Source organism: Callorhinchus milii, unplaced genomic scaffold, assembly GCF_018977255.1.
Source record: "Callorhinchus milii isolate IMCB2004 unplaced genomic scaffold, IMCB_Cmil_1.0 Scaffold12, whole genome shotgun sequence".
Taxonomy (NCBI): Eukaryota; Metazoa; Chordata; class Chondrichthyes; order Chimaeriformes; family Callorhinchidae; genus Callorhinchus; species Callorhinchus milii.
The window spans coordinates 2305438-2323409 of NW_024704753.1; the positions used below are offsets into that span (position 1 = coordinate 2305438).

General features: G+C 43.7%; 1 protein-coding gene across 1 annotated transcript; it reads right to left on the reverse strand.

The window, feature by feature from the left end:
* Positions 1–2561: 2561 nt before the first annotated feature.
* Positions 2562–17559, reverse strand: edem1 (ER degradation enhancer, mannosidase alpha-like 1). Its single transcript, XM_007903405.2, has 12 exons — positions 17063–17559; positions 14663–14735; positions 12237–12340; positions 10369–10540; positions 9410–9593; positions 8996–9170; positions 8612–8732; positions 8287–8457; positions 7792–7865; positions 7116–7212; positions 6381–6563; positions 2562–5497 (listed from the first exon to the last, which is right to left on the reverse strand). The coding sequence occupies exons 1-12, from the start codon at positions 17557–17559 to the stop codon at positions 5408–5410; spliced, it is 1941 nt and encodes a 646-aa protein (XP_007901596.1). The 3' UTR covers positions 2562–5407.
* Between the last annotated feature and the right edge of the window lie 413 nt (positions 17560–17972).

The following is a 17972-nucleotide window of genomic DNA, read 5'->3' on the forward strand; positions in this document are numbered from 1 at the left end:
TTTGTTAAAGTAGAAGTGGCTTTATATATATATATATATATATATATATATAAGTATTTGTCTCAGGACTATCACATCCTTGCTAAGACTTGATTGTCGCCTTTTTTCCGCTTATTCTGAATAAAATACTCGGAGGCAATTATTCCAGTCGATTATATGCAGAAATAAATTGGGTTAAGTGACGAATTATTCAAAAACAAACCTTGCATCTTTGTGAAACTTGAGGAGCATACTGATGTTATTACTGGCAACATGATAATAAATTATAATAATTAAAGCTCATTTATAAACACACAGAGGGATGATTAAGAAATAAACCTCCCCCGAAACTCCAAAATTAATTCACCTACTTAAAAAGAAAAGTTGGAAGGTACAGCTGTTGTGCTGCTTTATTTTAACCCAACAGTGATTGATTTATTCATGTTGAATTGTAATATATAATTTAATTATCTTTGCATTTGACACAGGCCTCATCGCGTCGTCTCAAAGCGCTTTGCGCGATTTTTTTTTCCGCCCTAAAGTGTAACCACTTGCAAATAAGGTTAATTGGAGAATGTTTACCCCGCACGGAAACCCAACCACTCCACTCCAAGCACAGAGGTTGTGCTTTCGAGCACCATGTGCAATTATATTTCTCTGGAAAGGCATTCACCAAAAGGAATGCCTTACAAACCCATCAGCGAGAGTCCGTGCAGCACGTGGCAATTGAAATCACCCCTCGTGTACGTCAATCAAGATGTCCGGTCCGGAAATACGACCGGTAAGAATCCAATGCGTTTCCTCCAGCACTTTGGATGTGCGGAGTGACTGCATTTTGCAGGCGGACTCAGCGATCTATTTCGGAAGTTGGGCAGCAACTTGAAGGAAAGTTGAGCTCTTCGACAAAAAAAAAGTTTGTATGCGGAGCTCGAGTTAAAGGAAAATTGAGGCGTCCGTTGGCATCACGTCTGGCATCTTGTTCGTGCAGGCAGTAAATGTTGTGAAGCCCTTTTGAGACGTCTCAACGTCATGGTAAGGCGCTGTATCAAATGCATGGAGTATTATTATTATTATTATGAGGCGCCTCACACTCCTACTCATAAAGGGAGGCTGTATAAACACAAGTTGTTGCTGGTGGTGGTGTAATGGTCCCCGACGTGTGGATGAGGGAGGGCAGCTTGGCACTGTGTGGCTTGCCTCGCTGATGCACGTGTTTAAAAACTAAATTGATAAGCAGCGGGGGAAGCAAAGTGGCGTCTTGAAAGAAAGGGGTCGGGCTGTTAAGCTGAACAACGAACAGCTCTGTGTAAGAGGATCAGTCGCCGGATAATGTGTTGTGATCTGTGCATCTGGTATGTCGATGGAGCCCGCCCGAGGTGACTGAACAATAAGCAGCCGCGGAAAATGAAGACCATCTCCTGCGCTGTCAAAACATTCAGATCAGCTTATGACAGAAACCAGGGCAAATTGGAAGCAACACACAGACGTCAAACCAGCGAGATTAGATTAACTGTCTGCCGAAACAATCTACTTAAGGACTTCTCAAGACCTGTCTTGTTGACCAGGCTTCAGTCATCTTGCCCTCACCAACACAGCCCCCACACCAACTCCTCCAGCTCGGGCGCCCAGCCTGTAAACCCTCTGGGACGTACTCAGACAGGCCGCTCCGACGCATCAACTAGAGACCAAAATGCTTTACGCTGCGTCAAATTGGTCATTCACTGCGTGGGACGGACACTGCTGTGCGCTAATTGGCTGCCGCGTTCTCCGACCTACAAAATAGTCACTAAACGACACAAAATATACAGTCACTCCACTGCACAGTACATCCTGTGAAGCGCTTTGAGGCGTCTCAATGACGTGATTAGGCGCTACGTCAAATGCAAGGATTATTATTACTACTGCTGGTTATTATTACACCTCAGTGTAGTACGCAAAGCTGTAACTCACTGCAGGACGTACAGATCAGTCATCTCAAATCTAAACAAACAGGTCCCATTCCCTCCTAATCTTAACCAATATTCCGATCATACATCAAATAAAATCTCAGCGTGCACAAGCAACTTGCCCATGGCTGCAGTCAATCTTTCCCTTCACGTTAATGGCGTGGGAGTGCAGGGTCATTGCGCCTCGCTGTAAGTAATACTATCTGACGCAGAACCACACAGGAAGACAGGCCGAACGGCTCAAGAGAAATTGAACCGTGCGTCAGCCTGGCTCAAGTCAGTCGGTGGCACTCTCGCCTCAAGAGTCAGAAGGTTGCGGGTTCGAACTACCACTTCGGGACTTTGAACTCACAAGAAGGGAATAAAATGATTTCATTTAAGTGATATGAAGGCAGGTCTAGTCATTGCATTTGTACCTTCGGAGTCCTGGTGTTTGGATGGGGAAGGAAGGTGGGGGAAGAGAAAGGGTCCAGAATAAAGTCAGTCCAATGTGGGCTTTCTGCCCCAAGAGAAAGTGCTACCAACTGATCCAGACTGAGGTATAGTGTTTTAAGTATTGCAAACTAGCAAGTCTTAAATGTACAAAGGATTTAACACAGCGCATTAGTTCAGGGACAGTAAAAACATAAATACAAGTTAAGATTGGCACTGCATTTTTTATTATAAAGAACATTGGTTTGGTCCTTTGTAAAACTCTTTATACCATTGTATATTCCAGGAAAATAAAACCTATAGTTAATTTCTCTATAATACAAAGTGTATTGCACATTGATTCTGGTAAACATCGACAGCAAGAGTATTGTTCTGTATAACAGTATTAAACATCCAGCATTGAGTAAATACTTTTATCTGTAAGAAAATAGTTTTTTTTTTAAAAAAGAGGGTTTATCTTGCCAACATTTCACAAGATAAGGAAAACGCACTGTGCTCTTGTAAATCCTCTGCGATGGAACCCAGATTGATTTACCTATCGAAGGCGTGGTCGGGACACAAAACCTGAAAAACGCAACACTTTTTGGGGGGAATATTAAGGCTCGTGTTGGGCATTTCCACTGCACACATGATAGGTTTCTTACGCAAATCTTTCTCGTGGTTCAGGCTCCCAATTCCTCTCTGCGGAAGGGCACAGTAAGGGTGGGCTTGTAGCAGGAGCCCACCCCGACAATAGTACGGCATTAACCACTTCAACAAAAATTCACGTAGGGCACAGGGGGGGGGAAAAAAAAATGGTGAATTGGTGTGGCGTGACTTGGTTGGGGAAGTGAAAGCAAGGTGAGTGATCAGACAGACAGACTCCAGCAATAGTATTGTGTTAAGGGGGGAGGGGGGTACAAAAGATCGACTGAAAGCCTTAAATAGCTCGGAGTGAGGTTGGTGCTCTACATACTAATCCAGGACCCCGCATTTTAAATCAGGTGATTAAGCACTTAGTCCCACCAACAAAATGCATTGATAGGAGAGAGATGTTATGCACTTCAACCTGATACATCTCCCTTATTTGTGGCTCGGTTTCGCTGGATAATTACAGGAAACAGGCCCGGGCGAAGGGAAGGAAGGAAAAGGGAAGCTGAAGGGAAACCACACAAACAAAATCTTGAAGTGGTACAACACCAAGTGGTATAAAACCGGGTGAGCCATGATTTCACACATGGGCGAGTCCCAATCACTGCCAACGTAAGGGAAACACCTAGGCTCTAAATTCTAAACTCTCATGTTTTCCTCCTCTCCCTTTGGCCATCCAAAATGGATGGCCAGAACAGACGCCCAAATGATAATACAGTGTGAACGATCGACTCCACTGCCGTTGGTGAAAGTGGCGAAAGCTGAAACATTCACCATTTTGCACAGGTGCCTGATCTGGATTGGAGAAAAAGTGCCAATGGCACAAAGTAATGCAAGCAAAAAAGACTTGGGAGCTGCTCACCAGGAAGCCCATGGATTTGGAAAACAGACTAAAGCCGGGGCCGTTTGGTATCCACGTGTCTCATAACACGCATCGCACGAGTGATGAGTTTACGAGCAAAGTTCCAAGCTGGTCCGAATATCTTGCTTGGTCGAGGAGAACTAGTCTCTAACTTTGTAGCTTGTGTTTGGATCACACACAGAGAATTACATTTACTCAGCACTTTAACTTAAAGTTTTTGTTAATGTTGTTCTATCCCTGAAGCTCGCCGAATTTTTAAAAAATCATTTAATCATTTGACTGCGAAAACCTAATTCGTCCCATTCAAAAAAAACTGGTGATATCTGAACAGCAACACGGGATGGTTTCAATGATGAAAAGCAGTTTGGACGATCATTAATAAGGAGGAGGTCTGAGAATAGGCTTCCAAGCCGCGGTGGTACATGTGGAGGAGAATTATTTCTTCCCTTGCCCCTTTCCACCTCACTCCAACACTCATCCCAGCACCTTTATCTGTGCAAAACACATTCATCGCATCAAAACGAATCAACCTGCCAAAGAGAGGCCACAAGAAAGAGGCAAAACCAGAAGTCACAGGCAATATATGGCACAATTCCATGATCATAAAGCACAAGCATATTTCACAGCGACATTCTGGTCCTCCTCGCTCCCAGTTACATCTGCCCCAGCCGTCTACAAGTACAGCCAACGACATTTTAAATGACCCAAGCTGTCCGCGCTGGACAAGCTATCAATAATAAAAATAATATGTGGATGCCTACACACTAGAGGTCACCAGCAGGTAATGATTTTTTTGGCACATAGTCCAGCGGTTATTAAGTATTCCTGTCACATCTAGTGTCAGATTAAACCGGCTCTATCTTTTTCTACACGAGCATCCTGCCAACACTCTCTTTCCATTAAATATTCGACAAGAGAGGAGAGCGAGTGGGTGAAGGTGGAAGAGGGGTTGCCACGAAGGAAGACAGTTTCATGTGTCTCATGGTCCAGTCTCATATATAGTAAAGCACACAGGTTAAAGTGCTCAAACTCATCACCACCTCTTCTCTCACCTCACCCCGCCACCCGTTCTCATTTCCAGGTAGAAAATTCAGATTTCAATAGTTCTTATTCAAATATACATTAAAAAAAAATTCTAAATGTGCCGTGCTCTGCCGCTATTTGAAATTACTATATATTAAAGGCAAACTACACAGCAAGTGTCCGGTAATGCATTTAAACAAGGAATAGGAAGTTGAACTGGAGAGGTACATTTTGTATCCTTGCAAGGAGCCCCTGCGAGTATTCCTTTGCCTTCATAGAAGACATTTTGCGTAACCCTGCCACCTTCAGGTTACAGGTTTCCTTCTTTCTGCACAGGAGCAGAAAGTTAAACGCAACATGAAACACGGTAGGGGTGGCAGAATGTGCCAGAAAGATTCCTCAGTTTTCCAGGTGCGAGTACAAACCCTAATAAATAATCCTCAACACGTTGAGACACAAAGGCAATTGCATAGCTGAAGGTTATATCCCTGTACGTTTTTCTCTTGTGTGTGTGTGAGCCATTATAGATGTCCGTTTAAACGAGTCCCACCATCTGGTCAATCTGCCGCATGTAAATTCCTTTCAAAGGCAGCGCAAACCTCCGCTCACTAGAGACCCGACTGCACTGTGGAAACATCGGAGAGAGAATCAGTTTCTGAGAATGGGAGGGGGGGGGGCGGGAATTAATCACAGTCACATCCCGGGTAAAGCAAAACAAGGCAGCTTGCGAGGACGTTTGCCAAAAGCAACCAAGCCTCCTGTTTTAAAGCTAGTTTATTTTCCTACATCCGTGTCAAACTGTGCATGTTTTGATGCAACGTACAGTGTGTTAAGAAGAATCAGCACCCTCCACATCTACAAAACACAGGCGGCTGCGTTTATGCAATGGATTTCCACTCCCAGAAATTCTGCAGATCTAAACTGCTACCAGTTCTGCATTTGGGCAGGAGTTGGCAGTAAGTGGTGATTTCACTCCCACTGACTGTTACTGGCCCAGGACACCCTGCATTGCCAGGAGAGTTGTAGTCTACGACAGCATTAGAATCAATAATTTTCATCTCCACAAAAGAACTGCAAGAGCACACAGTCCCAATGCCATAAAATGGATGTGCTACTACATTCCAGGCATTTGCTTAATGCTGAGGATATTGGCTAAGTTACTCAAGCGCTCTGAGACACTACCCTACGTGGAGGGCACTATATAAGTGCAAGTAGTTGTTGCTGTTACTTGAATAACTTCAAAGAGGGTAAAGGGCTGAACAGAATCACCAGGATCAAGAACTTTCAGGTCCCTAGTCCAGTAATTAACCAACCAACCAACTCCAGTGAAGCGGTTTGAAACTGGGCTTTTCAACTGCAGCTTAAAGGATTCCAGAAAACTAGTCTTGAAACTACCTTAATGGTATCAATCGTTCCGTAAGCAGAAGTACGGCCCCGATGTTAACGGCAGGTATGCCTGAGCACACAATGTAAATGTACACATGTTGAAACAGCCATTCCTTGCTTACATTGATACTCGAGTTCGCAGGCCTGTAGTCCACCTCAGAGTTAGCGAAGGTATCTTCCTCCTTGGGAAAGACATCTTGCCAAGGCTTCTCTCTGAACAGCTTAATCACTGGCAAAATGTGGCCCTCTGTTGTGAATATGTATTTGCTCCCAGATCTGTGCAATGGGTTGTCTTCATCAAATAGCTGATTAACATGTGCGAATACATAAGAAACAGGAATAAGTCAAGTGTCTCACTCGCACATTGAAACATTAGCAGTGAACAACCTAATTTAGGCTGGTCTCAAGTCTTCTGCGTTCCTTCAGACCCAATTGATCTTACAATTTACGTAGTCAATTTGCTTTTGTAGTGCACACATGTTAAACAAATCTCCAGTCTTATATCTTATTCCTCTAATAATTCCAATCACAGGATCCGAAACTCAACAAAACCAACAGAAGAGACCATCACGGAAATTTCAGCGACAAAACGAATACGGAAATTCAATCCCAAGAAGCAGAATTCAAACAAGAAAAAATTCCAAACAAGGAAACCAACAGAAAGAATAACCGAAACAACATAACAGTTAAGGTTGCAGAACACTTGTGCTTATGAAACATTCAAGCTGGGTTGGCGTTAGGCATTCGAACTCATTTGCAATCAGTCATCCGTTCTTCTTTACATGATGAGCAGATTGTTGGCTCTCATTAAAATTAGATTTCACTTATATAGAAAAACAGTGCTAGAGAAAACCTACCAAGTATAAATATTTACAAGTCTCGCTGAGAAAGAAGCTCTCCATTCGGTCTTCTTTTGACTTCTCTATTACGTGATGAAGGGTGGCGTAACCACATCTGTTTAGAAATGGGAGAGAAAGCTGTAAGCTCAGAGTTAATGAGAAACCATTAACCAGTGACAGAAAAATGCCAGTTTTTACAACAACTGAATTATATCTGCCTCTCTGCATCAGCATTTAAAGACAGCATATTTTAACATTTTTTTAAAAACAAACAAAAAATTAAACAGAAATGTGCTTCAGAAATAAGTCAACAGTTTTATAGGTCTAATTGCAAGAAACTTTGCTTACAAATATTTGAACTCGTTAGAACACGGAAAGGATGCAAATGTGATTTTAAAGCTAGCTTGGTAAGTTACAAAAACATCTAGAATTTAAAAATTTTAAAAAGTGCCATTTTTCTTTTCGTCACAAACTGATCGAGTTGGTATAAACGGGCTACAATATTCCAAAATGAACTTATAACCAAACGGAACGTTTCCTGGACACTGTGAATACAAAGATCCGCAGAGGAGTCTATTTTGGAATCACTGAGGTTTCCCAAAGTAAGGTTGGATCGTTGCCTTTTTAGACAGATGGCAAGCATGCAAATTGTTTAGCTTGGGTTTTTGAGCAATGGTCCCCTTAGGGTGCTGACCTGACTTTGGTGTATTTCTCCAGACTCTCCAGGATGTCCATTCCAACGTGCAAGTAGAACGGGTTTTTCGTTGCCTGAGCATGAACCACAGACATAGGATCAGCCACATTTCTACGCGACAGACAAACCAGTAATATTCAACTTCAGTGTAGGAGACGGTGGAAGAAATCCCAGGCCACTGAAGTGTTGATAGGATACAACAGGTTGCGCACTCTATGCTAAACATTTCAACCGTCACTGTCACTAGATTATAACAATCGTAACATTTGATACAGCGCCTTTCACTGTGGGAAGACAACCCAAAGAGCTTCATAAGATACGCCATAAATTATGGTGACAGTGCATTTTTGTCATCTGTGTCAGCCTCTCACACAATGCCAGACACTTGCCACAGTGTCAATCAACTGTGGACGAAAACTCGAAACATCAGGACACACTGCTTCAGCGACTGCTTTTTATTTAATGTGTGGAGACTTTGTCACTGTTAGTACATACCTGATACAGCAGATATGTAGATTCCACTAATTCAGGCCTCAATGGGTAAAACATCACATCAGGTGCTTGAAGCTGCCAGTTGTATCTCTCTGGAAGGGCCCCGAAGCGCTTCCATATGGCATAATAAAAGGCATGAAGACAAATGGCATCTTCTACATCACCCATTAAAACCTGAAATGAAGCAGTGCCAATTTGCATCAGGAAAAAGCGATCCTTGCACTTTGGGACCCGACCAGACATTTGGTAATTCTGCCCCCATCCACCGCCCCACTCCTCCCCGGACTCCACATCTCCTACTCATTTTTTTAAAAAAAAATCAACGTACCTGAAGTCCAGGAAAAAACGCTTGTAGTGAATCAATCCACGTGTTCATTATTTCGCCGTTAAACATGTTAACGTTGACGTACAGCGGGGGATCGCCCTCTCCTTCGTTGCAGGCTTCGCGACTACCAGTTTTTAAAAAGAATAATAATTTTTAATTATTGGGCATTAATAAGCTGAAGAGCCGACAAAATCAAATTCCCTACGCCTTGGCATTTGGCTCTGCTCCTACTTCTCAGAACAACACCCCAGCCTCACCCAGCCTGTTAATCCATTCCAAGACATTAGAAAATTGTGCTCCAGTAAACCCCACTACAAGTGAGGCAGCAATGGCACTTCAAAAAGCGTAGTTAAATACAATACAAGTCCCAAGTTAAAAAACACATACCCCCTCCTGAGGTGATTCTGAATACTTTCATACACAGCGTTAAACATCTCCAAGTCTTCACTGTCCCCGAAAAGTATGTAAGATTTCAGAAGATACTCGTAGAAAGAGTCCATGCCAGCTCCCAATCCACTCTGCTTCCCCACCCAGTCGCCGGTTTGAATGTTTACCACGTTCCCTGCACAAGAGGATAAAAGCAAGCATGTCAGTGCGTCATAACAAATCAGCCTTAACATCAAAGAAATGCTCAAGTCCAAAGTTACTCAGCGTTAAAGAGTGCTCAGTGCACTGAGGAGCTATGTCAGTCCCACTTTTCTCCAGTTAGTTTAACAGCGAATTTTGAGCTTTCAGAAAGGAAACGTGAAGGCATGATGATAGAAGCAGAAACGGAAGATGGCCACCAGTTAAGTACCGTACCTAGGAGTCCTGTCTCATTGCTTCGGAGATTCCACAGGGCCCTGACAGCTCGCCGAGCTACCCACTCAAACGTGGAATCCCCAATGAGGTGGCTCAAGATCCCAAACTCCACCAGCAAAGAGCCCGCCCCAGCTGTGCAGGTCTCGTTAACGCAATTCGAAGGCACTCCTTTCTTTAGGTTCACCTGCAGAGATTTCACAGAGCAATGTGCTTTACTTCAAAACAGTTATTTCCTCTTGTACTCCAACATTGCAAAAAAAAAAAAATCAATAAGTTAGTGGATAATTAATTAAACCATCAAAACACATCCAAAGAATCGATCGCTTACTTATAAACTCAAACGGGTTTCACTTTTGAAATCAGTTCCAGGTTCCATTTAACAAGCTGACGCAGTTTTTACTAATCTTTCACAAAAACTCGCGTTAGCTTCTGCCCTTACCTCGTCTTTTCTCAAGACAATGTAAAACACAGTGCTTGTTCTTCTTAGCCGAAGCTACTACTGCAGACGGGGGCTACTGCGCGTCATTTGTCCTGACTTAAAACACCTGTCAATATAGCAGGGACATATGTTCATTTTGCACGCATCGCACTGATCCCAAGACAATCATTCAACCTTTTTTTTTAAACTTAAAAAAAAGTAGTTAAAAAGCTGAAAACCTACAACCAAGTTTCTTTAAAAAATCATATAACGGATAGTCTATTTTTGCATCATAAAAGATAGCATCTTAAAATACATAAACACTATGAACATAAAAATTAAAAACACCCACTTTTACCTAACGCATATGTTGCTATTGCACATTATTACAGCCATCCTGGACAATTTCCTCTCAGGAAGGTCATGGATGGAAGAGGGAAGAGATATGAGCCAGTCATTGGGCCACAAGTGAAACAGGGAGAAGGGTCATATCATAACAATTGGAATAACAATTTAGCTAAACTCCTGACACCTCACGTACCCGAGGATGGGGAATCCCAGTTTTGGTGTTCTCAAAGGCAGGCAGCAATCGGACAGCCAGGTCGTGTGCCAGGTGAAGCAGCTCATTGTCATAGCCCTCTGGTACCATGTTCCCAAAGGGCTGAACGGGGTCTGTTATGATCATGTGGGCAGATAATAAGCTTCCCAAAATCCTACCAGGAAGAGAGTCAGTCGTTAGTGGAACAACACAATAATTTTTGAGTACAAAATAAAGCGCTTTGAGATGTCTTGAAGGCATGATAAGGTGTTATATCAAATGCAAGGATTATTATTATAATTAAGATATTTTCCTGAAAAACCTCTTCCAAACCATTTATACTGCTACGTTTGCTATATCTAGAATCAAGGTTCGTAAAATTGATGTTTTAAATTGCTTTGAACTCATTGTTTGCTATTTCAGAGTGACAGACAGACACCCTTTCAGGGCAAGACCTCCTTTACTCTGTAACTGATCAGTATCTGTCCTTATAGAATCATAGAATTGTACAGCACCAAAAGAGGCCATTTGGCCCATCGAGTCTGTGTGGCTCGTTGATTAGAGCAATTAATGTCAATTCCACTCCCCAGCCTTTTCCCCATAACCCTGCAAACCCGTCCTCCTCAAATACCCGTCCACCGCGTTTTTAAAAGTAGTTATCGAATCGGCCTCGAACGCCCTTTCAGGCAATGCGTTCCAGATTCGAACAACTCGCCGCATAAAAAAAATTCTTCTCACCTCCCCTCGGCTTCTTTTAGAGACTATTTTGAATCTGTGACCTCGAGTCACTGACACACCCACCAGTGGAAACAGTTTTTCCCTTTCTAACCCATCAAACCCCTCATGATTTTGAAGACCTCTATTAGGTCTCCTCGTAACCTTCTCTGCTCCAATGAGAATAATCCCGGCCTCTCTCGAGCCTTTCCTCATAATCAAGGTCCCTCATTCCTGGTACCATCCTCGTAAATCTCCTCTGCACCCTTTCCAATGCCTTAACATCCTTCCTATAGTGTGGTGCCCAGAACCGGGCGCAGTATTCTAACTGAGGCCAAACCAGTGTTTTATATCGGTTAATCATAACCTCCTGACTCTTGTACTCTATGCCCCTATTTATAAAGCCTAGTATCCCATATGCCCTTTTTACAGCTTTATCTACCTGTCCGGCCACCTTCAAGGATTCATTTACCTGCACCCCCAGGTCTCTCTGTTCTTTTACCCCCCTTAAGATTGTATTACCAGCCTGTATTGCCTCCCCTCATTCTTTCTCCACATTGAAACTCATCTGTCATGTGTCGCCCATTTTACCATTCTGTCTATGTCTTCCTGCAGTCGGCTCCTATCCTTCTCACTGTTTACCACCCTACCTAACTTTGTGTCGTCCGCAAACTTGGAGATGGAGCTTGCTATACCCAAGTCCAGTTCATTTATGTATATTAAGAAGAGCAGTGGTCCTAATACCGATCCCTGGGGGACGCCACTGTACACTTCCCTCCAGTCAGAAAAGCAGCCGTTCACCACAACTCTCTCCTTTCTGTCTTCCAGCCTGTTCTGGATCCGCTGCCACTCTCCTTTTTATACCATGGGCTTCTGTCTTTCTTACAAGTCTTTCATGTGGCACTTTGTCAAATGCCTTTTGAAAGTCCATATAAACCTTAGATGGTTCCTTGTCTCTTTCCATATGCACTCTGAATCTAATGATGTTATGACCACTATTACCCAGACGCTCTCACACTGAAACCTGCTCCACTTGTCCTACTTCATTCCCCAGAGCTAGATCCAGCACTGCGTCCTTCCTTGTTGGGCTGGAAACGTACTGATCAAGAAAGTTGTCCATGTATTTTGAAGCATATACAGAGATGTCTGTGGCTTACCTTATCGTTGCCTCAAAGACTTGAACAGTTGAATCTTTATCAAAAGAAACCGTGGCTATCACCAGGTTCACTGCTCTCTTGAACTCCGAAGCATTGCCCAAAACCTGTAGTGAGAGCAACAAACTACTGCTAGCTATATGTGCAAAGGATCTGTATGCTTATAAATGAATACGTTTGTACATTTAGCATTAACCTTACTGCAAAGGCCGTCAAAGCTCTGCTGCAAAATGGAACAACAAGCAGCAAAGGCGTTAAATTATCTTTCATCTTGATCGCAGGACATTCATTTCAATTGACGAATGTTAACTGTAAATTCACAAACACTTTGCCAAACGTAGAACAGGTACATTTCACTGAAGTCACAATTTTGCTTGTCAGACATATTAAACAGTGGGACCCAATATTGAAAAGCATCTTCTCAAATTTTGACTAAAATATACAAGTCCCCAATGAGCTGGGTTTTGTTAACCATTCAGCACCAGAATTTGCAGTATAAATGGGGTTGGACGAGGGCTGAACTATGCTCTGAACACTTTTGGAAGAGGTGTTTCAGGAGCAACATCATTCAGACTTGCTGGAGTAACAGCAAGCAGCTCAATTAAACTTCTTGGGAACTTTCAACTAAGTGGATACACTCCCAGAAGTTCAACTGGATCATTAACAGAAAGTTGCAGATTGCCAGTGCAATGTGCAGCAACGCAAACAAGAGCCACTGATGTCATCCACCATAAAAACAAACTTTACAGACGTTACTTTGAACCTGTTAGGCACTCAAGGGCATCCTCATTCTTGTCAGGGAGAAAGATTTCTAATCTGTTTACTACTCTTACAAAAGTTTAGCAAAATAAAAAAAAAACTCTTTTGTACTCATAGTGCAAGAGTGCTGGATGAAACGGATTTCAGTCGCGTTTCCCACAGGTTTGATCAATAAAACAAAGCTGCTCGCAAGAATCAATCAATTAAATAGCTTGCGATCACAGGTGTTCCTCCTTCTAATCCCAGGTGTTTTCAAGAGGTCACACAACAGGCAAACACTTCCTACCCTAAGATCCGGTTTCCAGCTAGCTGTCTGCCTGCCAGGTTAATGTCACAACACTGGTTTACATGCTTCAATGACTCTTGCAAAATAATCAAGGCACGTAACATACTGTACAAGCTATGGTTGATATATTATGTGGGTCTAGCCCAAGTCAAATCGTACAGTACTTCTGCAAGTTATACAAAGATACACAATAAAGAAAATGAAACATTCCTGAAAACGTGCTGAGGCGAGTTTGGAGCAAGCACATTTAGGAAGTGCAAAAAGAACTTGAGAAAATGCACATTTTCCAATTACTAAACTACTGAAATATCCTCCAGCTTAATATCTAAAGAGCTGCCACTACATGATCCAGGGCTCTCTGGTGCATTCAGGAAACTCATGTGCCAATGGTTGACTGACTCCAGGAAAAAAATTGCATAAAGTACTTCAACAACTTGCCTTCCAGATTGCTGTGGAATCAGATTTACATACAAAATAGAAATCCTCGCTCGAATCACATTTGCCTTAGTAAATGGTTGAAAAGATTTGGCTTTAATTGATCTCGGGAGAATAAATTAGTCTTGAAACAGATTAACTGGAAAATACTTTAAAATATCAGAGGATTATCTGAAAGTGACAACAAGATTATAATGCTCTTGTTTCAACTCAGATTTTCAGGCCAAAAAACCATATAACCATGGCAGTGTGATTTAAGGATTAGATTCCTGATGGAATTGCAATGCGATTCAGATACTCCCCATCTTCTGCAAGAATGCCTGAAGTCCATAACTGGAGTTGCAATATGGCATATATGTAACTGCCTAAACTGGCAATAGCCGTCCAGAATGAAGACCTCATGACATTCCAGAATGCACTGAAACTATCTTAATTACTACGATCAGTCCAAACACTCCACGACCAGACTGCTGGACGGGCACACATTTAGATGTACTGATGAGAAGGCTGAGAGAAGTAGACTGCACACTATGAAAAGTTCTTTAAAACTCCCAAACACCCGGGCTCTGTTCTGTACGAGAGATCGTAGATTAATGTAAACCCTGAAGATTAATGTCGTAGCCCCGCTGGTGCAAATGAGCAACCTCTAACCCATTTGGTTCATGCACATGTCCTTACTAATAAGGAAGGACATGAAGCAGATTGACACACAAATCTAGCTTTCTTGTCATTACCATAAACTTGTGGAACTAAAGAGAGACATCTTATTTCACAAGTTTTTACAACGTCATTGTCACTGACGAGAATTGCTTTGATTAAATTGGTGTGTAACAACATGAACTTGGACAGGCAAGTTCTGTAACCAAGATATATTAGCTACAAGAAAAGAATGATACAAGACCTGTTGAGCTAAATAATTACAAAATAATCAAAACAACTGGTTACTTACCGCTAATGTATCAAGCGCATCGATCAGAGTTAAAGAATAGTTTCCAAGGACATCGTTAATGTTTATGTTTGAACTAAAAAGAGAAAGAAAATCAGTGTTAAGTATACCTAGATCAAATGAAAACAGAAATATAATTGGAATCAGGAACAGTAATGGAGTAATGGAAAATCAAACATCTTTGACATTGTTATTTTAAGTAAGTTACCTACATGCAGCTTAATTGTAGACTCACAATGCACTGTATTTTAATAACATTTTTTTAAAAAAAGTCCCGTGTTTCATACTGATGAAAATGTGCCTGAAGCCCTGCATTAAAAGAAATGTAGTAAAAGACGTTAACAATCCAATTTAAGCAATTAAGATTTTATTTAAATCATATACACATAGTTGTGTTGTATGGTGTGTATGTTTTTTTAAAAAAACATGCAAGAGTGGAGGAAGGGTAGAGAGTGAGCAAACTGAGCGTTTCATTACAAAAACAATCGCTTGAATTAAATCTGGTTGCAAAACTTCCTTATTTTTCATAAAACCAAAAAGTACAACACAGTACTCAATGTCAACACTGAAAGTAGGGAACTGAGAATCCTAGGTTTGCAAAACTATTGCACGAAGGTTAACCAGCAACAGTTTAGTGTAATTTAGTTTCAACTTTGCAACTCACTCATTCAACAGGACAGATATCTTTGTATTTTAATAAGCTAATTGGCATTTGAAATATTCAAAAGCAATTTTTACAAATCGATTTTTCCAACAGGATAAATTGAGTTGTTATTTTACAGATGCAACCAGACAGTTTACCTTTGAATTCCAAGAAATAAAATTGCTATGGCTGGCTTACATCTAGTTTACAAGCAAGTAAAGCACAGGTTACGGTTTGAAAACATCATGGAAAATTTGTATCATGATTATCCAAAATGAATCCAACCTCAAGATTTGTATCCACTCTGATGCAATTCATGCGACAAGTATTAGAATTAACTGGTTGAGATATTTTGTTTGACCACAAAATAATGGTGGATTATGTCGGTGGTCCCACAGAAGATAAGCAATTTGTTTTGTTTGGTAGCACCTAAAGTAGAAAGGCTCAGACTAAACATTTGGCGAGCTCAATACCTGGAAACCAATGCAAATTTACAGCGCTAAAACATAAAGGAGTCGATTATGAACATTGGAATACAAGTAACCCCTTCCACACTGACAGCAGCCAGCAGTTGAAAGTTAGCGTACAAACACACGGGATTCACTGGCAAAGCCACCGCTATCAAACACACAAAGTGTGTGAATTCTCCTGGAACCTTATACCCCGGTAACACTAATTACTTGGCTGGCAACAGCTTATGCCAAACCGATAACTTAATTGGCCACTGTTAAGCATTCCGAGACACGAAGCGCTTTATAAAATGAAAGCTGTTGTGGTTTACGTTTTCCGTTAATCTAACCCCAATCTCTGTTCTTTTAAGGCATCAGCCTGGCTCAGTCAGCAGCACCTTTTGCCTCCGAGACAGAACGTTGCGGGCTCGAGTCGCGCTGAAAAAAAAAAACTTCACAGCTGTTTCGCTGGTGCTTTTTCATCTGCAAACCGGCTTGCCACGTCCACCTACGCAAATCCGCTGTGATGGGAGTTTCGAGAGGTTTTGACGGTGTGATAATAATAATAATGTAATAATCCTCGCGTTTGATAGAAGACCTTATCACGTCTTCGACACGTCTCAAAGCGCTTCACGAGGCATAAGAGCGATACAAGATATGGAGCGAAGTGTGTTTTGTGGGTGAAACGCGGCAGCCGATTGTGTACAGCAACTGATAATTGTGACAAGGCGCTGTGTCAAACGCGAGACTTATTATATTATCCATCCTTCAAGATGAGTCGTAAAGCCAAGGTCCCGTCTGCTTGTTTAGGGGGACTTTAAAGATCCCACGGCACTATTCCTCAAGGGGGAAGGGAGCTTCTCCCGGAGTCTTGGCCGATAATCAACCCCCCCACCACCCCCCGAAATAAAATAATGTCCATTCGCTTTAACAGCTGCTTGCGGGACGGCGCTGTGCGCAAACTGACCTGCCGCGTGTCCCTTCAGACAACACACAGCCACTACTCCGCAGTCAGCGCAACCTGTGAAGCGCTTCGAGGCGTCTCGACGACGTGACACGAGGCTCTGTATCTGAGGCAAGGATTATTATTATTATTATTAATACATTATCAACAATAATAAGGGCTCAGTTGGCATTAGACTAAACCCAGTTGCTGCCCTGACAGGGTCACAGCTGTGTGTGTGTGTGTGTGTGTGTGTGGCTCAGCCTGGACCACAGGAGAGAGAGGCTGGACAGCCTCAGCAGGAGCCCTCGGCACAGCTCACCCCGCGACCGACCGACCGACCGACCTCACCCCGGGCTGTAACTCACGGGTTGTCGCGGTCCGGCCCGCGGCCCTGGCAGTCGATGGGGTTCAGCTCGTCCTGGGGGAAGGCGTGCCGCATGTAGTTCTCGTAGCCGAAGTAGAACATGTCGAGGGCGGCCTCCCTCATGCGGCGGCGCTGCGGCTCGGGGAACGAGCCGTACCTGCGGCCGTACTCGCTCGAGCCGTCCAAGAAGTTGTAGCCGGGGCCCGGGGCCTGCTCCTCGGCCTGAGCCCGAGGCTGGGTGGGGGGCCTCCGCTGACACACCGCCGCCGCCGCCGACCCTCTCCGCGTCCGAGCGCGGCTCCAGTTCTGGTCGAACCACGACGGCTTGTTACCTGAGGAGGCCTCGGCCGGGGCCCGGGCCCGGGCCTCCCGTACCTCACCCAGCCCCAGGCTCTGGTAGAAGCCCAGGCTGGGCCCAAAGCCCAACAGCAGCCAGACGGTCAGGTTCAGGCCCAGCCTAAGCAGCAGGAGGCCCAGCACGATCGAGCGCCATTGCATTATCTCTGGCAGGAGGAGGAGGAGGAGGCGGCGGCGACCCGATCCCTCGCCCTCTCCCTCATCTTCATCTCCGGCAGCGAACGAGCCCCGACGACGACCGTTTCTCCCGCCCGCCCCCTTCCCGCCCTGAGGCGACGTCGCGCACGTTGATTGGTCCACGTCTACCTCGCTTCCGCTCGCCTATTGGCTTACCCCGCTGTCCGTTACCCGAAAACACCCGCCCCCCTCCTCCATCCGCTGGTCCGCGCTTGCCCAGATCCCGCTCGCCTATTGGTTCGTCCTGCTGTCGTGTCACCACCCCCCGCCCCCGACCGCCCCGGCTGACGCTGATTGGCTCTGCTCGAGTCGTCAATCTTCGGCCGCAGCACCCGATTGGCTGTTAAATCCTCCATGGAGGGCCGACCCCGCCCCCT

What these genes read in the sequence shown, in the direction of transcription:
- edem1 (XM_007903405.2), bottom strand. Translation starts at nt 17,559, where the DNA reads ATGCAATGGCGCTCGATCGTGCTGGGCCTCCTGCTGCTTAGGCTGGGC. An exon ending in CTGGGATTCCCCATCCTCGG is followed by an intron (nt 9,594 to 10,368) that starts GTACGTGAGGTG and finishes AAATCTCTGCAG; the next exon opens with GTGAACCTAAAGAAAGGAGT. An exon ending in CTACATATCTGCTGTATCAG is followed by an intron (nt 7,866 to 8,286) that starts GTATGTACTAAC and finishes GTTCATGCTCAG; the next exon opens with GCAACGAAAAACCCGTTCTA.